We start from the raw sequence: 26003 nt of genomic DNA, 5'->3' as shown, positions 1-26003 counted from the left end.
CTGCCTAACTACAATGCAAATTAGGTACTCACGGATTTGTCACTATTATCTGAATGTATGTATTTCGAGGAGTAACATGAGTTTTACGCAAAGGGGTTAATCGCAAGTGTAATGTAAGCCGAATTTTAAATTTTAATAATGTTTAATGTCTATTTAGTTTATTACAATGTTTACTAATGAATGATATTACGAGTCAAACGAAATGCCTAGCTTGTCCGCGCGGAAATTCAAAACTTTGAACTTTCGCGCGCTTTTGGACACTTTTCAGTTTTATAGGACTAAAATAAAAAACTATAAGTTTATTTACACTTTAAAAATCAATAAAAACGCTTACAAATGGTTGTAATACCCGCTGTCCCCAGGTCCGCTTATAACAGTCCCGCTGTCAAGACACGTGGGCCGCAAGTGGATCGTGATGGGCTCCAACCTGCCCTTGCTGCTGGGCTGGCTGCTGGCCGGCGTGGCGTCCAACCTGCCCACACTGTACGCCGCGAGGATCATGTGGGGATGCGCTACGGGCATGCAGTTTGCTACTGTGCCGCTGTATATTGGGGAGATTGCTGAGGTACTTATATCACGTTCAGGCCTCGAACTGTGATCATTATGATAGTGTCCTGTCTTATAACATTTAGGTCAGGAAGCATCAATAATCAACCTCTATTCCACCGCTGAACATGAGAATCTTAAGTGAAGAGTTAAAGTCATACTCCGCTACGCTGCCCTTTAGCGATGGTAGACTTCTCATTCCTTTAAGATTTTTTTAGAGAAATGTCAGACGTGGGGATGTTCTCTCGATTTTCGAGACAATTTTACCATTAAATGAATTGATAGGTAATTATATAATTAATTCATACATAATTTTGAAAAGAGATGGCCTGCCTGGAATTTAAACCCTGTAACTTTGAGTATCGCTTATCGCTCAAAGGGTAAACGAATTTAAATTTTGGCACCTCTAAGCAACATATCTACCAGTCTACTTTTCATATCGCTGAAATGTCTTCGTTGACCTTACGTATCTGTCGTCACTTATCAATTTCCAGGACAAAATCCGAGGTTCCCTTAGCGCGCTGTTCCTCCTGTTCATCAACATCGGCTTCCTGCTCGCCTACGCCATCGGCCCCTTCACCACGTACTGGGGGCTGACAGCCACGGGCGGCATCCTGTCACTGTTCTACGTTCCCTTCACGTGGCTTATACCAGAGACTCCGTTCTTCTTGGTTTATAAGGGTAAGTTAATCAACATTCGATTTTGACGGTAATTGGGATGAGTAACTACATTTTCCTATCGAACATCCTTTTTTTTTACGAGGGGGAAACCTTCAAAAGGTACCCGACGGCGTGGGAGCGACGCCGGGTTATGTGGGATTTTTACCGAACTAAAACCCCCCGGTGGCCGCCCTCAACGCTTGTTGGAGAACTCCGGGATCTCCGAGGGAACACAACCAGAGTCCTCGAAGCGCGATGCCGCGATCGGGCTCTGCCCTGGGGGAGCACTTTTGGCTCCTCCTACACCATCTGGTGTTTACGACGGTGTGCGACCACACATACAGTCGTCCTTCCCGGGGTTGCTTGCTGGACGGTTCGATCCTATCGAACATCCTATCGTACCTTCTATATCACTGTGTTGGTTACGCTATAACCACAACGGAAACAAACAGGAATTTCCAATAATTACTAAACTTATCATTATCAAATTCAAAATATGCCATCACCACCATGTTAAAGTCCATCCCATTGTTGACTAATCATCTTATTACAAAATTTCAAACAGTCGCATCTGGATCATCATCCTTAATATCAAACTTTGTATTATGTATTTTTGTCAGGTCACATTGATGAAGCTAGTAAAGTACTTCAATACCTTCGAGGACGGTCTAAGGAGGCAGTACAACCGGAGCTGGAAGGGTTACAAGCCATGGTTGCGAGGGAGTTCAAGGAAGAACCCAGGATCCAGGACCTGTGGGCTACGAGAGGAAATGTTAAGGCTTTGGGTAAGTAAGAAATCAACAGAAAGAAAGTTGGCCTTCTCAGAGATTAGATGAATCTGGCCCCTCCTGCTTAGAAGATATTATGACCCAGTGGTGACCATACTGCATTATTAATTAGGATGTTTCGGATTCGGTTCCCAGTTAGACTTGTATTGAGCTATCTAGAAACTAGCAGAAGTGTGCGGATTAACCTCACCTAGGCAACATTTATAAGGTGGTATAGAAAAATTTCACCACAGACATCATAAAATTGTAGGAAAACTGAGTCAAATTAAATAAAACCTTTGGAAACTTGAAGGGTCCGGGCAAAATTTCGCATTCACCAGATTTCACTACTTAAGGAAGGATCGAAAAAAATGACAAAATGACAAGAAAATCACCTAACGTAATAAATAATAGGTACACGGCCCATAAGTATCAGACATTCCAGTTTAGTCTTCATTTTTAACACGCTTTTATTAGCTTGGGTTGTATGTATGTTTTTAACACGCTTTTATTAGCTTGAGTTGTATGTATGTTTGTATGTACGTAACAGTAACGGAATCTTAGAACCCGATTTCTATCCACTTTGAACGTTTAGTTTAATTCAAAATTTTGAAAAAATATGGAAAACCGATGACAATACACGATTTTAATAATTTTGTACCATTGTCCTTATCAACATCCTCAGGATTAACGATTTTCGAGGCGAGAATAAAGCGCCTTATGGAGAGTTCATGCAAAGTTACTAGATTGATTTTTAGTTTTGAATAATAATAATGTTATTTCCCTATAACTCAAATGTACTGAAACATATTCAATTAAGGAACAGTAAATTGTATACCTAATTGTGGAAAAAGTGTGTGGTGCTTTTCGAAAATTGATAAATGGAGCACTCCACGAGTCCACGCTTCTTTCACAATTATACAATTTACTGTTCCTTAATTGATTCCTAGATTGAAAATTATTTTCTACTTTTTAGTTGATTTTATCATAAAAGCGTGTTTTTTAGTTTTTTGAATTATATTTATTTGTTTCTATTTCCAGGTATCTGCGTATTCCTGGCCATGCTGCTCCAGTTGTCTGGTATCGACGTGCTTCTGTTCTACATGGAAGAACTGCTCGAGAAAGTTGGCACTAAGATATCTGCTTCCGATGGCACCATCATCATGGGAGTTGTTCAGGTATAAATTGCCTTAATTTTTAATGATCATGACATTTTTATTGCACATCCGAATTAAAAATACTACAAAGGCGAGCACTATCGTATCATTTCATGATTTTCTGTTAAAATAATCATGATGATAGGTACCTTTCTTTTATATAAAATAATATCTTCGATAACTAGAGGTGAGGCGTATATACTGGAACAGGTTCAGGAACTAGGTATTTTACCGGACTAGGTCGGACCTAGTCCTACTTTTAATATGGACCTAGTCCAAGAATAAATACCTTGTCCAAGACCAGATTGTACGCGTGTCGCGTACACGAACCATAAATAATGAGACTTTATGGGACTAGGTTGAACAGGTTTCTGGATCACGTATTTTTAAATACTAGGAACAGGCATACCTAGTCCCAAATTTACCTAGTACAACCCATCTCTATCGATAACTTCTTGTACAATTCGTAGAATACATGGTTAAATATTTAAAATATATTATGTTGATCCTTCACAAAGCATAAGGTCGTTTAATACTTAAATGACGAAAATGTTCATACTTAGTACGAGTAGGTATAGTTATCGTCAAACTGCTAGTCCGCTCTGAAGTTGTTGCGAGCAGGTGTAGTCATACAATTCGCTATGGCGAGGTGATTCATTTCTATATTCAGAGCGGACTAGCAGTTTTACGTGGACTATACCTAGGCTAAGATATAACATAATGCAATGGACATCTTTCTCTACAGTCATACATTTTAAATTTTGTTATTAATTATTTTCAGGTGGTCACGAGTTTCGTCACACCGCTAGTCGTAGACCGACTGGGAAGGAAACTGCTCATGTGGACCACATCACTAGGGCTTACTATCTTTTTGGTAAAAAACTTCTTACTAAAGTTATACTTACTTATTTAAAAACAAAACAGAAGATAACTTAATGAATTATCTTGACGTATCTAGGTTTATGAAAAGGAAATTTGCAATCTTCATCATAAAAAGTGCCATCAGAAATAAGGGTGGCAGTGGTGCCTCCGGAGAACAAGGGGTTCTACTATATTAAAAATATTAAACTACCTATTGTAAAGTAGTAATACCCCACTGCTGAGGTAGCTACTTAAGCCATAGTCCACAACGCTGGCCAGGTGCGATTTAGAAGACTTCACTCACCATAGATATTTTTTCTTTTTATTTTACCACTAGCTGGCCCGGCAAATTTTGTACCTCCTCAAAATCTATTTATCAAATATATTTCATATCATATAAAATATAGCCTATGTTACTCGTGGATCATGTAGCTTTCGAATGGTGAAAGAATTTTTAAAATCGGTCCAGTAGTTTTTGAGCCTATTCATTACAATCAAACAAACAAACAAAGTATTCCTCTTTATAATATTAGTATAGAGTTATAGACAAGTACCTAAGTACCTAGGTACTCATGTCGAATGTATTGTTTTCCAGGGTATCATCGGTATCTACGCGTTACTGGACTCCTACTACAAGTACGACGTGGCTCACGTGGCCTTCATCCCTCTGCTCTGCTTGGTCGTCTACATGATACTATTCACACTAGGTCACTATATCATTTTTAAAGATTGTACCCTCTAGCGGCTTAAGGGGGGAGCGGAAGGGCGGTCCGTCCCGGGGCCCGGATCCAGGAGAACCTTCAAACATAGTTGCTAAATAAATGTCGAGGTCGTCAGAACCATACATTGTATGAAATGTGTATGTATCACTAGGCGATTAATTCTATGACACATTTGTAATTTTGTAAAAAGAAATAAACTTTTTACACCTTTGGGTGTTAAATCACAAACGAGGAAATACAAATAAAGCCACATTCAGGAAATATTTATCTACTATTCATATTGTTAGTAATATATTAAAATTATTTAATTATAGTATTATTTTAATTAATTTCTGTTATTTTCATGATGTGTTATTTTTATAATAATAAGTGCCTATTTATATAGTCACTGGCTGTATGGGTTATGCGATTGTTTGCATTAGCATAAAATAAAAAAGAAGAAGAACGCGCTTGACGAGAGACTTGTATTTTACGCGGGAATAATAAAAGTTGTAAATTGGATCAAGACAATCATTTATTTTATTAATATATTATTATTTCTGTGTAGGTGTGGGCCCAGTCCCGTGGATCCTGGTAGCAGAGATGTTCCCCGTGAAGACCAAGTGTGTGGCGAGCGGCATCGCCTCCTTCATGTGTTGGCTCGCTGGCTTCGTCTGGACTAGGTAGGTTTCATTCCCACTGTCCCTGTAGTTCCGGGACCAGAATAGGGCTACGGTATCCCCTGCCTATCGTAAGAGGCGACTAATGTTCCGTTGGAGATCCCGGAGTCTTCACCTAACGCCGACCACAGCCACCGGGGGTTTTAGTGCAATAATAGTCCCATATAACCAGGCGTCACTCCCATAGCACCGGGTACGTTTTTCCCCCTCGTCAACAAAAAAAAGGTTTCATTCCCACTATTTTTTTTATATAATATAGGAGTAGCAGACGAGCATGCAGTCCACCTGATGACAAGTGGCTACTACCACCCATGGACATCTGTAATTAACCTCAGATAGGATCACATAGGGTTCTACCACCTTTATTGGAATCCGCCTTTAAATTGAATGACACCTATTAATAATCAATCTTAACCAATTATTGCCTATCAAAGTTTAAAATTTGACGATTCCATACCTACAATAATTCAAACTTTAAATTATTATTAGCATTAACTATAAAAATGATTGTTTTGCTAGGTTTTTCCGCGACGTAGCGGCTTCCTACGGGATCTACACGGCGTTCTGGATTCTTGCGATTTGCTGCGGTTTTGGTTTCGTGTTCTCCATCAGTCCGATGCTTCCAGAGACCAAAGGGAAGACTTTCGATGAGATACAGGATATGTTGAATAATAGGTACGTGTTTATCATACACTTTATCGACTTTTGAAAGTAATGTTTAGATTAAAAAAAAAGTAAGGTTTAAGAATAGGAACTCCCTATTCGACCATCAATTACAATTGAAAGATGATCATCTGATTGAATTATCATGTTCCTTTATGAGCACTATAAGATTTACTAATGGACTGCGATGATCATTTAACATATTTTTCTAGTTTTTCATAAGATAGTGATTTATCATATCTTTTATTTTGTTTTCAGATCAAAGGAAATCAAGCCAGTCGACGTATAGGTTTAAATAGTGTTAATCCTGATAGCTTTAAGAATGTTATAAATTGACCTAATAAATTATAAACAATAAAAGACCATTATACGATAATACTTTATTCTATATATCCTTATATAATAGTATATATTATTCAAAATAATCAACATACAAACACGAATTATCTCTGAAATTGTAGCGGACTGATTCTGAGGCCTATCACGTCTTTACCGATTTCAGCGACCCCACATACAGGGCAGAGCTTTCCTTTGTGCTCCGGCATGAAGCTAGCACCACACAGGGGGCATTTCTCTTCAGGTTTCCCTCTGTAAATGGGTTTATAGTTGATACCACAGATGTTGAACGGATTGTGTTCATCATACAGTAGTTGATGTTCATCGGTGGGAGTCTTCTCGCATGCTTGGAGAATCTTCCTTGCCTGTTGAGCTACTTCAGGTCTTGGTCCGAGCTCCAATAGGCGTCTGGCGAAGGAAGCGGCTGTGCGGAAGTTCTTCAGCTTGAAGAACATGTTCAGAGCTGTTCGGAGAGTCAGAATCTGGTGGACAGGCTGCAGCTTGCAGTGTGTGAAGTAGGCCGCCATTTCGCATGTGCGTTTCTGTTCTTCTAGTGTGTTTTTGGGCATCGCTGTAAATGGAGAGAAAGTAAACACATAAATTCAAATTTAAAAATAATTTTATATAAGTTAAAAATGTATTGGTTACATACACATGCACGTACGCCTGTATACGTCGCTAATACCTTAAAAATGAATGCTACGTCTATGCTCCTAATCTTGGATATTTAATAGTAATCAGTTTCTAAGCAATACTTATCACATAATTATCTAAAAAGACATAGGATAGAATGAAACAGTTTAATTTTCTGATTGTCATTTTGTTCTACTTTATGCTAACGCGCACGGAAATATAACAAGGCAGTAGTATGTACTAATTAAAAAATGAACAAAGTTCGTTCATGCATATCACTTCTGCCTGCGGTTCAATGGAAACCTATCTGCCTCTTGCCGCTCGCTGTCAGCTGACAGCAGTTGACGCGCTGCAGTCGCTCTGTCGCCTCCGTGCACTGCCACACAGCGTCCGGCTGCAGCGCACCTGCAGACACGTACCCTTCCTGGCGGTCTCCATCTGCAGGCCGAGCAGGTACTCGCGGCAGATGGCCAGCAGCTGCTGCGCCTCCGCCAGCTCCGCGCGGCCGTCCAGCTGCAGCAGCGGCACCCCCCGGGCCACGCGCTGCAGACGCTCTGTCGCCTCCGTGAACTTGCCGCTCGTGGTCAACTGGTAGCACTGCTGCAGTTGCGTCACCAGGTCGTTCAATCTCAATGCTGCAAATAAAACATTAGTCTTAACATCACCAGAAAAAACAGTGTCCCTATTTTTCTTATCTCTTTCCCCTCTCGCCTCCCCTGCACTCCCCTTCCCTGCCCCACACACTTCCCTGTCTCTTTATCTATCTCCCGGTCTCTCCCACCCTACAAACTTCTTAAAATATATAAACCAATCAGAACCGTGCACTGGTGGCAAAAATGCAACTATATAGACAACCCAAGATAAGATCCCTAACTGAGCACCACAGATGTGCCGCTATCCGTGAGGATTCGAACGCCTCGGAAAAGTATTTCTTCCTTACCACACCCTTCAAACCAAAACACGCTTAACACTGCTGTTATGAGGCAGAAATAGTGTGGCGGTGGTACCGTCTCAGAGTCGAACTACAAAGAGTTCTACCACCTTCAAGATTCAAGTTTCTACCGCAATATATATTTAGTACAATATAAATAATTCTACTCACTGATAATAGGATAGAGGTCCTTCCCGCTAGCCTCCTTCCAGTTGCGGTGTAGTTGCGCGACGAGTGGCGGCGAACACGGCAGCGTGCCGAACATGAGGCGCGCACTCGCGAACATCGACAAGAACGTGTCCAGATACGGCTCGAAGTTCACTATGCCCACTTGTTCGTTTAGCAGCCTGGAAACAAATATTATCGGGTTTTATTGTTTGAATATAGGAATTATATGAGAGTCCTGCAGAACTTTAAATGTGTTGTATAATAATAATTTGTTTAGTATTAATAATTTGTAAACATAAGTCGGCGCTGTAGCGTAGCGTCAGGATTTATATCCAACATTCTAACGCTCTGTAACCCATAAATTACGCTTATTTAGGGCTGAATTTAAAAGGGATGGAGGTGCTGGGGTCTTTAATTATTCTACGAATACAAGGGAAAACTTTCGTCTAGTCTTTAAAAATATTACTGTCAACAAGTCAATTCAGTCAAGCTAGTCATGTGCAAGTAATCAGTTTAATTATGAAAAAAATACTATTTGAGGAAAAAGTAAAATTTGTCGATCCGTTCATAAAATAAAGGAAGTAGTAGTATTATGAAGTCATAGAACAGTACCCGAGCGCCACTTTAAACTGCCCCGTGGCAACGTGGTCGTACGTAGTGTGCAGCGTAAGGATTATTCAGTTCTCGCGGACAGAATAAAGCGGTAGCAGTATAACATCAGGTGGCAGGTAGCAACATGGTCGTGCGCAGTGCTCATGGAGTGGATTAGCTGATAAAACCGTAGCAGTATGACGTCATTGCTGCGTACCTGAGTGTCACCTCGACCTGTTCAGTAGTGACATAACCATGTGCCGTACGCAAATCTCGAGGGCAAGGTAGAGCTGTAGTAGTATGACGTCATCAAGCTTACCTGAGCGCGATCTCGAACTGTCCCGTGGCAACATGGTCATGCGCGGTGCGTAAACGCTCCGGTCGCGCGGCGGCCGCTCCGCGCGTCGGCGCCACGAAGTACGACGCATCGCCCTCCGCCTCCGCTGTGGCCACACACATGTCTCATAGTAGCTTCATAACATTAGTTATTTTTTTATAATAATATAGGAGTAGCAGACGAGCATGCAGTCCACCTGATGGTAAATCAGCTTGCACTTTGCTTGCTTGCTCGTGGCACAAACTCAGCTTGTGCCACGAGCAGGTAAACTGAGTTATGGCGCTGATTTTCAGTTTGCCCCTACATCCGGGCTGCTCGGACGGCTGTGCTATTTTATTTGCTAGATTTTGTTGTTATGCTGATTCATAGAATTTATGTGTAAAATGTTAACTAACCCTAACCTGCTACGATGTCTATGAGCTATAAATTTTAGGTAAGTAAAGGAAAACGTTATATTAATACCTCAACTATTTAAGAGTCATATAATATATTGTACTTAATATAATTATACAATTTGGCATTTAATTAAAATTACAATGAGACATATGGTCGTACAATCGTAAGATATACCATATCTCACTACTTAGGTACCTGTTATAATTATCGTATATTACAATTTTGTTTTTGATCTTTAAGTAATATAGTTTTGTATGTACACTTAAATCTCTGTACTGTTTTTAGGCTGCGAAGAGGAGGAGGCAGGTTATTCCAACATTTAGTGGCGCTGTACCGGAAGCTACCCCTGAAGGCAGCCGAGCAGTATGACGGGTACCATAATTTATCCGGAGCTGACCGGGTTCTATCATTTATATAATCCCTAGCCCAGGTCAGCTTATTGAATAGATATAGGGGTTCCTTATTTTTTATAACACCGAATATAAATGTGGCTAGATGTAGTTGCCTGCGGAGGTCCATTTTTAAAATGTTAGTGGCATTAATATAAGGAGTTACGTGAGAGCGCGGCGGAATGCTAAAACAAAAGCGTGCACAGACATTCTGGACTCGTTGAATGACTTTCTTTGTCCGTGCTAGGAGTCGTGGCCCTATGAGGGTATCCGCGTAACTAAACTTAGATAAAACAAGGGCCTCACATAGGTTGATGCGTAAGGTCCCATTGAGGTACTTTCTGATACGGTATAAAACTTTTAATCTATAAAAGCAATTACGTACAATATTATTTATGTGCTTCTCGAATCTAAGGTTCTCGTCCATGACTACCCCCAGGTTACGTGCCTCTGATACCCTATCTATTAATTCTCCGTTTAAAATAATAGATGGATTTACTAACCCCTACAATATTATTTCAGCATTCATATGAAAAAAAATAATAGAAATTGTCCAAATCTGGTAGGCAAAAAATTTAATACATTGTTTATAAATAAGAAGCTCTAATTATTTTAATTCATTTTTTTTTTCGTCAACAATTGCCAGAGGAACACATTTTTAAAAATAATTTGAGTTGGATGACGACTTGTTTTTTCGCTGACCTAATCCTCTAATGGACAACAAAATAAATTTGCAATTAATATTAATCGGTTACATATAATAGTATATACATTACAACATTATTCCTTTGCCCTAATTTAAATTTATCAAAAAAAAATTAATCCCAAAAGCAAATTACCAGACACTGGTGCAAGTTCCTCCGGCAGCTCCAAGTCTTCATCTCCAACGTCCCAGCCCCCATCATCACATGCATCCTCCATAATCTCTTCCTCCTCTCCGTCCTGCACCAAATATGAACGTAAAGGTTTCAAATTACATAAAAATAACAAAGCACCATTCAATTGACTTATTGATAAGTGGTAAATGCCGCCCATATGTGAGTTTGGTCACAGACGCCTTGGACAATAAATATGTCTTTCAAACCAAAACACAGCAGTACGGCTGCCTAATTATAACTGCTGTAATTAGGCAGAATTAGGTGTGGCGGTGGTATCGCCGGGGTGGAACCACGGAGAATTTTATCATCTTCAATAAGCGGGTCGCTTCATATTGACTTCAAATAGAAACTCTATTCCGCATAGACTTGGTTAGTGATGTCTATGGGTAACAATGACCACTTACCATCAGGTGGACTGCATAATATATTACCACTTCTTTATTACAAATAATAATACATACAAGTAAAAAGTAAAAAAAAAAATAAAAGAACCGACTTCGTTATTTTCAATCTACCCTCATACCTTGTTCTCCTCATTCCCGAGCACATCCTCGTCATCTCCCCAGGCGCCCGCAGCCTCCAGGGGTTCATCTCCCGGGGCCACAGCAGCCACGCTGCTGGACGCCTCGCCCGCTGGCCTGGCCCCACCGGCCACTTCGAAGAAACTCCTGGATGAACAGGAGATTTTTTTTTAGATTATGTACTGTTTTTATTGATTTATTTATTTGTCACATATAGTTGTTATAATAAATGCTTTTAATATAGGACGAATTTATATACATGGCTTGGATGACTAAATCCGATGGTCGGCTAACACGGAGATTTTATAAGAAGGCTATTTTTGTACATGGGAATTGAATTTGGTTTTTAAACAAATAAAAAACGCACACACATTTTTTGTATTATTATGCTCTAGGACATTATTGCTTATAAGGATTGATTATGGAGAGTAATTTTAGATGACAAACTGAAGAAAAAAAAGGGCTTATTTAAAAAAATCATACAATAAGATCTTGCATGGCACCCCTACCATATATAGTACAAACAAAGATAAGTGCACCAATCCATGATTTTAAGCCTGGGAACTTTGCTGACAGGCAAGACACTATGAAAAGACGCTTTCTACGTTAAAACTCCTCGTTTTGGTCTGTCTGGTTGGGCATCGAACCCGGAACCCTCTATGCATCACAAACCACTACTAACTTGGACACAGCGAGCAGTGGCCAGTTGGGTTGCGCGCGTTGCACCGGCACTGGAGGTCGGAGCACCACCGCGTCCGGGTTCGCGGCCGGGATGGGCAGGTTCGCTGCTTCGAGGGCCGCCTTGAGGGCCTCCGCTTCTTCTGTGTGCTTGTGGTTGATCGCGGTCAGGTAGGCTAGGGACAGCTGAAGTTACAAGAAAAAAGAAAAGTAAATAAGTGTTAAGATGTAAGTAATTAAGTATACAGTAAATAAATATGAGTTTAGAGGTAGTAGAATACTGTTCGACATCATCAGCGCTACGCCTGTTTCTGCCTAATGCTGTAACAGCTGTGTAAAGTTCTCAAATATATCAAGTCTAATCAAATCTAAGTCAATTCACACTTGGTCAGCGCTGTGGATTATGGGCTAACCCCTCTCATTTCTAAGGGGAAACCCATGCCCAGCAATGGCCAGGTTGATAATAATGAAAAACATTAAGCTCTACTGTGTTCTGCTTTGAAAAGTGTTATAAAGGAGACATTTATTCAAGGCATTCCAGCCCTCAGGAGTAGTAATACATCTCAAATGAACTTTAGCAGAACTCTAATCTGGAAGGTAGATCTCAGATGCCATAGAGGTAGTAACCATTTACTATCAGAGGCACTGTACGTTACGCTACTTCCCTAAATTCTGCAGGAGGTGCTGTGGAACAGGAAGGTGGTACCCTCGGAACTGACCTGGCCAGCGTTCTTGAGCAGGCGGATCCTCTCGGCCACGTCGCCCAGCAGCAGTGCGCCCTGGAACTGCGAGGACACGTCCTTCCTGATCTCCGCGATCTTCATCATCTTGCGCAGCTTCTCCAGGTTGCCGGTCACCAGGTATAGGAAGGAGAGCTTGTCGAAGTTCTTCGTGCGTTGGTAGCACATCTCCACTATCTGTAATGTGGGAGAATTCGCGAATTATTGTTACAGTCGTTTATTTCATTTTCGGTTTGCAATAAATTACCAACAGTTCCAGAATTGAAATTAAGCAATGCATTCTATTTTGCACTGTAAACTAATTTTATAATAACCTTTTTGTAAGTTTAAAATTAATAACCTGTCACATTTTTTCAATCCAAGGTTTTGACGGGTAAATGATGGATTAGATAAATTACAAAAATACATGTATAAATTTCAGAAAAATATAAATCATCAGTGAATAACATATTTACAAGCAAAATGTTTATAACACGATTAATATAATTTAATTAGTCTTCTCAGCCAAAAATAAAAATACAGATCTCCCACATAGGAATAAGAAAATAATCTATTAATCTATTTGACCTGATGGTTGCCAGTAGAGAGCGCAGCCTGGGCCAGCTTGTCCCAGGCGTCCGGCTCGTCCAAGCTCTTAGCCGCCTCGAGAGCCACCTCGATGTTGCCGCACTGGAGAGCCAGCGAGAGCCGCGTGCGAGGGTCCTTCACGAAATGCAGAGCCACCTCCGGGTAACCTGGAAGATAATCATGATCATAATAATCATAATACTTTATTATATAAATATGGTATTACATAGGATGTTGTCCAATTATATTTCACCGGGTTTAGAGTTCAATCATATTTCACCAGGTAAGGTATGCAATTTTAAGTTCTAAATGACCATTACCATTAATGAATTTAAATATAAACGTGAATAACAAACAATAGAGAAGGCGAAGAGAGGACAAGATTATTATCGTAACGCATGTTTTCATGGATAAGTTAACAATTCCAGAATGCACACTTTTAATTGCAGCTATTTGTACCATTTGGGGAAAAATATATAAAATTTTACTAGTTGCGTGTGTACAGTAATAAATATTTGTTAACTTAAACGTTAAACCACCCTATAAATTAAACAATCTTACAAATTTTTAACTTTAAAATATATTAATGTATATAAACATATTTGTAATATGTAGATCGACTTATCAACATATTCACGCCTGGTGCAGCAAATTCACAATCTTAAGATCTTTCTAACACATTATACGAAGGCATTACAAATATCCTTCTTACAAAATATGGTCCTTCTATAATATAGTCTGCTCAGAAAATCTTGTATGTCATAAATAATATTATTAAGCCTAGTTTTATACAATTAGAGTACCTAAGAGATCACGTAAAAGTTCTAAATAAAAATATGTTTCAGCGCCAAAATTGAAGTGGTAATGATTTATTTACAAGATATATTACACTATTGAAAACGAACATCCTTACCTTTCTCCTGTAAGTATGCGATGATGCTCTGCCCCACAAGCTTAGCTGTCCGCACCATGTGTAGTACTTGGTCGTATTGACGGGTCACCAACGCCAGTTTGAATCTGATCGATAGACAAACATTATTTATTGGTTAAACTAATTATGGTCATAGAGACGGTCTAGGATTAACCCCTATTCTCTAAAGGTTATGTGTTGAAAAAGGCAGTAATAGGAGCCCAATGATAAAAATGATAACGATGACGAGATAATCAAAATAATAATAATGCAAAATTCATGGAGATTGTGGTGTAATGACGAGGACGATGACAATGCTTGTCAAAATATTGCTTTTGTCATAATATCAAAATATTGATTTTGTCAGTGATGCACCTAAGGCGTGTATCATGGCAATAATAAAGGTTGTTATCTTGACCTAAGGTGTCTATGATTGCAATAATAACGATTATTTTTTTACATTGATGATTGATTATGACGATGGCGACGATGATAACGTTGATAGTGATGATAAAATCGATTCATTCTCTAAACGTTAAATGTTTCGGCCTATTTCTCACCTGTACTCAGTGGGGTCGATGTTGAGCACCTTGGGCCTGGCCTCGCGGTCGAGACAGACCACCCGCGCCCCCGTGTCGCTGGCCACCACCTTCACCGCGTACACCGGCACGTCGAGCGTGCGGATTATACCGTAATCACTAAAACAACATTATTTTAAATTACAATCTTACTTACAGAACACTTACAAAATACTTTTTAAAAATTTATAACTGAAAAGGGTAGTCGTCATCAACCCATTATTGTTCCACTGCTATAACAAAATTATTTATGACTCTCGAACGGAAATTAATATGACGCCTAAACTAACAATCAATACTTAAGCTTCTCTTATTAACTTAACCTCCGGATAGCCATGAAGCTTATGACATCCAAACTTAAACTTAATTTCCTTGCCCATCCTTACAGCACTTAAGTTCTGTAATCTTAGAAACTAGCAATTTCCTGTTGTCTTTATGACGTCATCCGTCCACGTTTTAATCGTACAACCTAACCTAATCTAACCTAGCCTCCATGCAGACAACGTTGTGCTCCACCTACATTTACTTCTACTACTAAAGACTAAGCTTTATAACACTCACCCATCCTTGCAGCAGTACTTGATATGGTTCGCGGTGGTGTATATGAACACGGGCTGTGGCGTGGAGTCATCGAAGGCTCCAGATTTGACCCTGGCACCCTCGGTGACCGTGCACAGCTGCTCCAGCTTCTTGGTGCACAGGGTCACCGTGTGCTTGCCCAGGAGAGCCACCAGCGACATGTCAGAGTTCCAGATCGCGTATCTGCACTTTGCTATTTTCACCTGCAATTATAAGAGGATTTTTAGGAAGTATTTCTTTAGGCGAGTACCGAATACATCCTAGTAGATTATTTAAATATTTCGTATTCAAGCGTATTCGTAGTTATGTAAACCTATATACGTAAACTTAACATTAGATGACATAGCAGGTCGCTATTTTTTTAACAATTTTTGAATTTATTCACCAATAATGACGAGTGTGAAGATCTCGCTCACGAATACAGACATGTAAATATGGAGTATAAAGCCTACAATTTCAGATAACGGACGAGCATCGTAGCTAGCGACGAATGTACCCGAGTAGGTTGTTCACATATTCGCGCCTAGTCGCCTATGCTCAAGCAGGTATATTCGTCTGTATTACTCAGTGAGTGTCTAAACGTAACATCAGCTGAATATACCCGAGTAGGTTGTTGACATATTCGCGCCTATTCGCCTTTGCTCAAGCGCGTATATTCGTCTATACTACTCGGCGAGTGCATAAACGTTACATTAGCAGAATATACCCAAATAGGTTGTTCACATATTCGCGCATATTTGCCTGTATTCGAGTAGGTATATTTCATCTGTATTACTCGGCGAGTGTCATCAGCCGAATATACCCTAGCAGCGTGTCTACATATTCGCGTGTATTCGCGCGTGTCGTCAGTTACCGAGGCCACGGTCCGCTTCTGTTGCACGTCCAGCAGCTGCACGCAGTCGGGCTCGCGCAGCAGCAGCATGCCGGTGCCCGCGTACATGATCTCCTCGCACGTCGGCGTCGCTATCTTCTTGGATACCTCGTTCTTCAGGTTCTTGATCACCAACTGGAAAGGAAAATCGACATCATAATACTGTTTACTTACTATGATGATTATTTAAAAAATCCTTCTGTCAGTTGTCCTTGTGTCAATAAAATCTAACACCATTTCGGAAGGTGTTTTGTTATAAATAAGAAACAGCGAGAGAAATTTTCATAACGCCATCTTTTAATAAAAAAAATTAGTATATTTCGACGAGTTCGTCATAACACTTCTGGGCTGACGAATATTTTTTTCACCGTCAAATAGAAAATAATACTTTTTCTGGATGGGGCAGGCTTTTTTCCGTTGGTCTCGGTGTCGACCCATGGATCCCAGTGCCGCTGGTCTTGATGCCGTCCCGGGGCACTATGCCGGTGTCACGTGACCGGCGCGGCGTGACGTCACACCCACCTGGTTGTTCTTGTCGAGCGCCGCGAACCGGTTCCTGGCGACCCACACGGCGGAGGCGGCCTGTCCCCGCGCGGCCCCGTGCCGTGACGTCACACCCACCTGGTTGTTCTTGTCGAGCGCCGCGAACCGGTTCCTGGCGACCCACACGGCGGAGGCGGCCTGTCCCCGCGCGGCCCCGTGCCGTGACGTCACACCCACCTGGTTGTTCTTGTCGAGCGCCGCGAACCGGTTCCTGGCGACCCACACGGCGGAGGCGGCCTGTCCCCGCGCGGCCCCGTGCCGTGACGTCACACCCACCTGGTTGTTCTTGTCGAGCGCCGCGAACCGGTTCCTGGCGACCCACACGGCGGAGGCGGCCTGTCCCCGCGCGGCCCCGTGCCGTGACGTCACACCCACCTGGTTGTTCTTGTCGAGCGCCGCGAACCGGTTCCTGGCGACCCACACGGCGGAGGCGGCCTGTCCCCGCGCGGCCCCGTGCCGTGACGTCACACCCACCTGGTTGTTCTTGTCGAGCGCCGCGAACCGGTTCCTGGCGACCCACACGGCGGAGGCGGCCTGTCCCCGCGCGGCCCCGTGCCGTGACGTCACACCCACCTGGTTGTTCTTGTCGAGCGCCGCGAACCGGTTCCTGGCGACCCACACGGCGGAGGCGGCCTGTCCCCGCGCGGCCCCGTGCCGTGACGTCACACCCACCTGGTTGTTCTTGTCGAGCGCCGCGAACCGGTTCCTGGCGACCCACACGGCGGAGGCGGCCTGTCCCCGCGCGGCCCCGTGCCGTGACGTCACACCCACCTGGTTGTTCTTGTCGAGCGCCGCGAACCGGTTCCTGGCGACCCACACGGCGGAGGCGGCCTGTCCCCGCGCGGGCTCCGCGCTGCCGGTGTCGGTGCCGTCCCGCGGCGCGGAGTACAGCTCGTACGTGCTGTTGTCGCCCACGCGCCACGTCACCAACACACACCACTCCGCGTGATTCAGGGACATGCTGGAGACAGATATTCATATAATATATGTTTTTTGATAATATAAAAATACTAAACGAGCATGCTGTCCATGTAAGGATAATCGGCGATTGCCATAGAATCAAAACAATCAATCAATCCCAGATATACAGCACTTAACACTGAGTGTCATAAGGTAAGAGTTATGTGGCATTGGTATATAAAATAAATAAAATGATTTCAAATACACAAAATAAGTTTTGATATAAAATAAATAAATAATAATAATAAAAGAATTAAAATAAAATAATATATGTTCACTTACCTATATGGTTGATGTCTTCCGCCACCCTTAATTTGCATAACGGCAGAGTCTCTGTTTGTCTGCATATCCAATTTGCGAAGTTGCCTAAAACAGAATTAACAGAATAAAGTACACATATACTACTACTTATCCAAAAACGTTCAGACTAAAAAATATTACATACAAACAAAAAATACCATATTAAACACAAATACATAAATACAGAAACTGTTTGAATAATAACAATTTTTGCTTGTAATTGTTTGTTTGTATGACACCCTATCATACTTAATTTCCGAGAAAAACAATCGTAGTTTCCACTTGAAATTTTGTTATAAGACTTTTTTTATATCACATATGTATGTTACATACAAGTGATATTAAATAAAATCTTTTAAAAATAATAGTAACACATTCTTCTCGGTAACACACAAAAAAGAACATTTCGCACCCACAAAACTATTTATAAATACTTCTAACCTATCCAAACAACTTAAAACAACCAACCTGTCCTTAATATAGAAGAGGATGTTATTATGCACAGCATATGCGGGCCTCTCTCGATGCAGCTTGAACAGGATCATGCCGGCGTCGTGGCCCGCCGCGAACAAGTTGAGCGTCGGGTGCAACGAGAGGACCCAGTACCTGAAATCAGAAATTAATTAATACTTTTTGAACTAAGAACAATAATAATAATACGGTACATTTTTTTTAAATAGGGACAAAAATAATACGCACGCAGAAGCACCTTGACATCATCGTACTAGAAGTGTCACATCTATCAAGAAGTGAAAGTTCTTTAAAACTTAATGACTATAGTCCGATTCATAATTAGGTGTCCAAAATGTAAACAAATGGTAGTTTCTTATTTTTGACGATATTTAATTAATACAACGATAATACAATAACAATGTAAATAAATTAAGATCAATTTACATTTTTAATATTTGTATTAACTCAATTTCGTTTCATACAGTAATAATAATAAAAAAAAGATTTATGGTAGAAAATTAAAATGTGATAATGGTAACACAATCGGGATCCAAAACATTTTTTGTACCGCCATTTTTAAGTTTCGTAGTTGATGTTATTCATTTTCGTGATTGTGGTCGAACGCGAATGTTTTCTCGTTTTCATAGCGCGTTTGTTAAATTGCGTATAGTTATTAATTTTTTGTTTTTTGTTGAGTTTGAATGAATGTTTTTGGTTCTTCTTACTTTGTTAGGGTTTACAATACCTGTAATCGTACTTTGACAATGACATTTCTTTGTTTACATTTTGGACACCTAATTATGAACCAGACTATAGGTAACATAAATAATTTTAGCAATATACTAATAAAGATTCTATTATATTTAAAAAAAATGTAAGATACTTAAAAATCTAAATGTTACCAATGACGGACGTTACCCAACGAGAAACGTCCTTAAAATTTTACACACTATTCTCGTCCAATTATCAATCATTAAATCGCTGTCTAAGAAGTTTAACTTTAAGACATGTAAAGTCTGCCCCTCCGCATTGACAGAAAGTGGGCCTAATCATTCTAACTCTTGAGTTAAGAACCGTGTCTAACAGTAGGACTGAAACGGTTCAATGTTGACATGGTCACCTCTCGTTCTCCCTGCGGAACGTGTGCAGACAGGTGCGCTTGGTCATGTCCCACACGCGGATGTACTTGTCCTCGCTGTTGGACAGGATGAGCTCGTGTCGCGCGTGGAACAGCTCACGACACGGTGCTTTTAGTATCCGCTGTGTTCTCACATATCGTGTGCTCACCTCTCGTTCTCCCTGCGGAACGTGTGCAGACAGGTGCGCTTGGTCATGTCCCACACGCGGATGTACTTGTCCTCGCTGTTGGACAGGATGAGCTCGTGTCGCGCGTGGAACAGCTCACGACACGGTGCTGTTAGTATCCGCTGTGTTCTCACATATCGTGTGCTCACCTCTCGTTCTCCCTGCGGAACGTGTGCAGACAGGTGCGCTTGGTCATGTCCCACACGCGGATGTACTTGTCCTCGCTGTTGGACAGGATGAGCTCGTGTCGCGCGTGGAACAGCTCACGACACGGTGCTTTTAGTATCCGCTGTGTTCTCACATATCGTGTGCTCACCTCTCGTTCTCCCTGCGGAACGTGTGCAGACAGGTGCGCTTGGTCATGTCCCACACGCGGATGTACTTGTCCTCGCTGTTGGACAGGATGAGCTCGTGTCGCGCGTGGAACAGCTCACGACACGGTGCTTTTAGTATCCGCTGTGTTCTCACATATCGTGTGCTCACCTCTCGTTCTCCCTGCGGAACGTGTGCAGACAGGTGCGCTTGGTCATGTCCCACACGCGGATGGACTTGTCCTCGCTGTTGGACAGGATGAGCTCGTGTCGCGCGTGGAACAGCGCACATGACACGTTGTTGTAGTGTCCGCGGCACGTGTCCACCTCCCAGGCCTAATAAAAACAAAAAAAATGTATGTGTAGTTATGTACGCACATAAGAAGTTATACTTCCTTGGTATTTTTACTATAAAATGTACGTATATCAATGTATACGACGCGATAGAAGTTAAACTATTAGAAAACAAAATATATTACAACATGTATGGTGTCGTATCCATTCGTATAGTGTCATATCTTACTCAAAAAAATCGTATTAAAAATATTATAAATATTTTTCGTAGCCCTTTCTGCAAAACTTGCGGTATTTACTGCTGTTGGCTGTCAGCATTGTACTAAGTTAATAGTGTCGATTGTAGCTATCGGTGTTGTAAAAACTCACCCATCCCTAACGCACCAAGCGAAGTACAAAATAACACCATTAGGCAACGTTCGCATCAGCTCACCTTAGCGTCATTCATCCTCCACAGCTTGACCTGGCGGTCGTCAGCCGCGGACACGATAAGTGGTAGGTTGGGGTGGAACGCCGCCCAGTTCACCCCGCGGTCGTGGCCCTCCAGCACATGCTTCACCACAGCGTCCGCCTGCAAACAATATCACTAAACTGAGGCAAAGAATTAATAGAGGTTTTTAACGACCATACTGATCTACCAAGTAAATCACATAAATTTTCTTTTGTTGCAACGATACTGTATCATAAATATTTTGTCTATCCGTCATCTTATCGTCTACCATTATCTTGGACCGGTAAAATATTATGACGGCATTTTCAAATAAGGTTTGGTCTTTGTTCAAGAGGGATGGAAGTCATAAGAATAAATAGGAACTTCACAGTCAGAAACATGAGTAGCTCAAAACACTCTGCACATCTCAGAGTGGATTGGTTAAGAGTAAGACAGAGGCCACCAGGTAGACTTACAAACAGACTAAGTCTACAAAATGTGCCAGGTTCAATTCCCGGCTAAGTATGCATGTGTGTATAGAACCCACAACTATCTCTATGTTGAACCATCAGTATACAAAGCATTTATTCAAATAAATTAAACATTTAATAGTAATATTAATCGAGTACATAATCTATCAACAATGAAAACCCAAAACCACATAGACCAAAAAATAAGCGACTACCAAATACTAGTACCTGTATCAAAATGGTTCCAGCACCAATATTGATGATACCGCTATCATATGGGTCACCGGGGTCCTGTGACGGGCAAAATGCACACAGACACACTATAAACATTACATATCAACTACCAGGATAAGCACAGATAAAATAATAACAAATAAAACAAACTAATATCAAAGAGATACATAAATAGAAATAATAAAGCAAAAATTAGATAAAATGTTCACTTATTATACTAAATAAATACACAGAAAAGATAAATGCCTAGTTTTTATATGGAGATATCACAAATAAATATAAATTTTAAATAACCTAACCTATCCTAACCTGAATTATATATTACGAGTTTTGATACATAATAGTACCAATTCATTTTGATGGATGATAGGATGAGCTCTTAGCGTTTTACACCTATTTCTAGTGTATAACAATTCTTTTGGATACCGTCTAACTTACATTTATGGCGAACATCGAGGGCGAAAATCATGGCGAACAACAAGGACTAAGGTCGTCATAAATGGCAGCGCACCTGCGATCGACTTTAGGTACTCAGTATACGCAGGCTTAGGTACCCTATTGTATACACAGTTAGTTACAGATGTTCATGGGCGGCAGTGACCACTTACCATCAAGTAAAGTGCGTGCTCATTAACTACTCCTATCATATAACAAGACAAACAAGGGAAGCAAAATATCTATACAAATATTATAAAGAAGAAAACTTTGTTTATTTGTTTGATTGTAATGAATAGGCTCAAAAACTACTGGACCAATTTTAAAAATTCTTTTACCATTTGAAAGCTACATTATCCACAAGTAACATAGGCTATATTTTATATGAAATATATTTGATAAATAGATTTTGAGGCGGTACAAAGTTTGCCGGGTCAGCTAGTTCCCAATAAAATAGCGAAATATACTCATAACCCTATAACCAAGCACAGTGACTCCGGAAAAACCCTTTTTTATGAGAACCTACCTGAAATGTACCGTTAAGGGCTGAGTGGTTCGCCATTTCGCTAAATTGCACACGCAGTGCTTGTAAGTTGAATCTCTTCTAAAACAGTTACTAAGTTAATAAAACAAGTTAAAATTTACAATTTCTATTCCAGGTAAAAATATTGCTAAATAATTTATTTATTTATTTGTTTATTTATATATTTATTGTAACTCTAACACAAAGTTAAAGTACAAAAGGGCAAACTGCCGGCATTCTCTACCAGTCAACCCTTGGTGAATGGAGAAAAATTGTTTGACACTTGAATGGAGAAATACTATCAATATTGTTTTTTTAATATGTTCATAGTTAATTCCATGATTCAGGCAAATGTATCCATTTTCGCATAACACTCAACATTTGATGTTTATCATATTTTTTTTAGTAATATTTGTGAATAGTGAATAACTACAAATAAAAAAGTAAATAAGAAATTGATTATAAAACAAAAATCGAAAATGGTTTGTCTTTGTTTTAGGTTAGGTGGTTCCTTTTATAGAAGATCTCTTTTCTTTTGATATATAAGAAAGTCTTTATCTTCATTCTAAAATTACTAACAGTTTATAAGGTTAGCTAGACCTTAAAACTTATAATTTGACTATTAAACATATTAAAATCTGTCAATTATATGATAACTCAAGTATACAATTTAAAATTTCATATGGTAATTAAAAGTTATTTAAATATATTATAAACTTCATGGATATATATGTATTTGCAATTCTAACTACAATTCAACCTACCATACAGATACATACTAAGTTATTTACTAATATAAGCGTGCATGTTAAACACATTAACTATTTGAGCATTATCACATTTCTAATCACACATGTGCAAATATGCCAACTACTATGTGCATTAATAAAAAGTGATATAACTTCATATAGCGTGCTTCCAATGTTAGAACTCAGACCAAAAAAAGATACATATCTGTTGAACAAAACATTCAACCAAATTCTACCAAATAAGTAAATAGTATACAAAATGCTGCTAGCGTCTTGGGAACCTTGCCCAAAGACAGTGATGGTAACAATTTTTTATGGTAGTGTTTTTGTTTTTCATTTCAGTATATATGTAAATTTTGTAAATAAGTTATTTTATATTTACAGTTTCATTTATTTTTTTAATTTTCTGTAAGTTTAATTATAATTGTAAACATTAATTCAAAATATGAAATAAATTTCTAAGATAATAAATTAAAAAAAAACAAAATGTTATGTTAAAGCACATAGCATAAATTCTGTATACTATTACAATACTTAATAGTTTAAAATTTCACTGACATATAAAAACAATTGAATAATTATATTTTAAATTATATTATTTTGACTTTGACCTCATGCTGATTGGATAGAATAAAAATCAAAATGTTGGTTAAGTTGTTATTGTACAATTTTAATAATAACGAGTTGTAGATAATTTAAAAGTTAAAAATATATCATAATGCTTAATGCCACTCACACAACAATCATTTATGCTTCAATACATAATCCACACAACTTCATCTTATTTTTTTGGTCTGAGTCAAACATAAAAATGTGCAAAATACTCAAACAGTTATTTACCTGTCCGAATAGGTCCGTTGCTTGTGGGTTTCTCAAATGGTCCGCCAATCCTGTGGGTCCTGGGGCCACACTCTTCTTCCTCAGGCCCGAGAAGTCCCACACGCGGACAGATTGATCCAGGGAGGCTGATACCAACAGGTCCTCGGTGGGATGGAACTGAGCGCACATCACGTAGTGATTGTGTCCAGTCAGGACACTGATGCATTGTCGGGATTGCCAGTTCCATATTCTTATAGTCTGAAAGTTATTAACATCGAGTTAGGTGGTAAGAACACTATATATGATCAGCATGCAAGCAGCCAGTTGCAGAATATTTATTTCTAAAAATCCAAAAGTAGTCGCTTACAAGAGGTTAAAACAGGTACTTCTTGAGTTTTTAAGGAAAGTCTTCATTTCAATTTTTACAACTCATACATCATAACGCATCCAGCATACTGCCCACTTTAACAATAAGCACTTCAAAGCTGTTACTTTTAAATTATATTTAAATTATTATTTGAAATATTATTTATTTGTCCTTAATATACATTGTATGTCGTTTAAAAAGAAATATAACAATTGATTGTTTGTGGAAGTTGATATAAAAATAAAGTTTATCACTAAAAACATGAAAAACCACTCAAATATTGGTTAATCAATTTCAAGGCAAACTTACCTGATCATCAGAGGCACTCAAGATCCACGGATACTCATGATGGAAGAAAATTGTGCGGATATAATCCAAGTGGCCGAGTAAAGTGAACAAACATCTCCTTTGTTTGTAATTCCACACCTGAAACAATGTTGAAGATACTTAAGTCAATTGAAGATAAAAAAAAACGTTTTTGGCTCCCATTCAAATTAATATGTAGGGAATGTGAAATACACAGAATATGATTCTAGTAATTGAACAATTATGAACTAGGTCATAAGTCAACTCAAATTTTCTTGTTGTCTAATATTGATGGTCTAACTATAAGATAGCTACAACATTCTAATAAATGTTCAGAGTTTATATGACTGAATGATAAAAGACTGATGTAATATTGAATTATGTGAAGTCTTGTAGTTTGCAATTGAACTGTAACTCAATAACTCTTGTTCTTTTGATTAAGAGCATTTTACCAGAACTTAGGATAGAATAGGAACTCATTAGGATTAAAGTTAAGTGACATACTTGGAAGTTATTCACAATCTCTAGAGCATGTAAAGTAAGCCCATGTCTATGTGTGTAGCACATATAGTGAGCTATGGGTAGGGTAGATAATATATAAGTACAAAAGGTTACAAGTGAGCTATGTACACCGCTAGACTCTATCTAAGACATTTATAGAAAGGACATTGACCATAACCAGATTTATCTATCATAAATCATTTTCTTAAGTAAAAGTCGTGTAAGTCTGTAAATCATTTCCACGATAATAGACAAAAAGAAACAAATTTCATAACAAAAGCCGTTATGTCGCCGTTTAAGTTGATTAATGACGAGAAACACGACGAAATATTAACATCCTGTTTCATGGGATTTTGAACGCACCTTTATCTTGTAATCGTCGCCGCCGGACACAAACAGCGGCTGCTGGATGTGGAAGCAAATGCCACGTACGGGGCCGTCATGCTCATCAAACTTCTCCAGCAACGTACACATACGATAGTCCCATAGCTGAATCACACCATTGTGCAAACTCGCCAAAACCCATGGTCGCTTCGCGTGAAACGATATGCCCTTCACTCGCGCAGACTTAGTCTCGAACTTGGTTAACATTTTGCCAGCTTCGACTCAGTATCTGCAGCAATTCCTAATTAAAATCCACCTCAAACAATATCATACGCCAGCCAGCAATACGGTCGACATGTCAAATAAAACGTCAAACCGGTGACACGTCTGAAGTAGTGATGCAATGGAAATCCACCCTATCGATAATAACATTTTGATAAATGACGAGTTATTTTATAACAATGTTTACAGATTATTTAATATATATTTTTTTAATTTGACTTGTAATCAAAATCTGTATATATTTTATTGTTATATCAGA

At 39.7% G+C, this 26003-nt stretch overlaps 2 protein-coding genes across 2 annotated transcripts in view; one reads left to right on the top strand and one right to left on the bottom strand.

Annotated features, from left to right (window-relative positions):
* Positions 1-6411, top strand: part of LOC140746196 (facilitated trehalose transporter Tret1) — a 10327-nt gene extending 3916 nt beyond the window's left edge. The window contains exons 3-11 of the mRNA XM_073078247.1: positions 363-565; positions 1041-1227; positions 1827-1991; positions 3015-3151; positions 3912-4004; positions 4587-4698; positions 5261-5375; positions 5892-6047; positions 6294-6411. Of these exons, the coding sequence (XP_072934348.1) occupies positions 363-565; positions 1041-1227; positions 1827-1991; positions 3015-3151; positions 3912-4004; positions 4587-4698; positions 5261-5375; positions 5892-6047; positions 6294-6324 (1199 nt within the window). The 3' untranslated portion in view covers positions 6325-6411. The remainder of the gene's footprint in view (positions 1-362; positions 566-1040; positions 1228-1826; positions 1992-3014; positions 3152-3911; positions 4005-4586; positions 4699-5260; positions 5376-5891; positions 6048-6293) is intronic.
* Positions 6401-25848, bottom strand: alphaCOP (coatomer subunit alpha). The gene is made up of 21 exons (XM_073078257.1): positions 25502-25848; positions 24641-24757; positions 23986-24222; positions 20738-20875; positions 20183-20346; positions 18410-18547; positions 17924-18007; positions 17453-17642; positions 16121-16273; positions 15250-15470; positions 14671-14808; positions 14114-14217; positions 13201-13367; positions 12613-12810; positions 11898-12079; positions 11218-11362; positions 10656-10749; positions 9014-9137; positions 8107-8282; positions 7424-7639; positions 6401-6942 (listed from the first exon to the last, which is right to left on the bottom strand). The coding sequence occupies exons 1-21, from the start codon at positions 25727-25729 to the stop codon at positions 6479-6481; spliced, it is 3678 nt and encodes a 1225-aa protein (XP_072934358.1). The 5' UTR covers positions 25730-25848; the 3' UTR covers positions 6401-6478.
* Positions 25849-26003: the final 155 nt, after the last annotated feature.

Source organism: Epargyreus clarus, unplaced genomic scaffold (genome assembly GCF_041222505.1).
Source record: "Epargyreus clarus isolate Ecla_fem2 unplaced genomic scaffold, WU_Ecla_fem_2.2 ptg000002l, whole genome shotgun sequence".
NCBI lineage: Eukaryota > Metazoa > Arthropoda > Insecta > Lepidoptera > Hesperiidae > Epargyreus > Epargyreus clarus.
This window is presented reverse-complemented; position numbering and strand designations above follow the sequence as displayed.

Excerpts from the sequence above, each read along its gene's own strand:
- alphaCOP (XM_073078257.1), bottom strand. The coding sequence starts at position 25,729 with ATGTTAACCAAGTTCGAGACTAAGTCTGCGCGAGTGAAGGGCATATCG. Across the intron at positions 24,758-25,501 it reads GCGACGATTACAAGATAAAG|GTGTGGAATTACAAACAAAG; the intron begins GTGCGTTCAAAA and ends ACATTGTTTCAG. Across the intron at positions 18,008-18,409 it reads CTCTTCTATATTAAGGACAG|GCAACTTCGCAAATTGGATA; the intron begins GTTGGTTGTTTT and ends ATTCTGTTTTAG.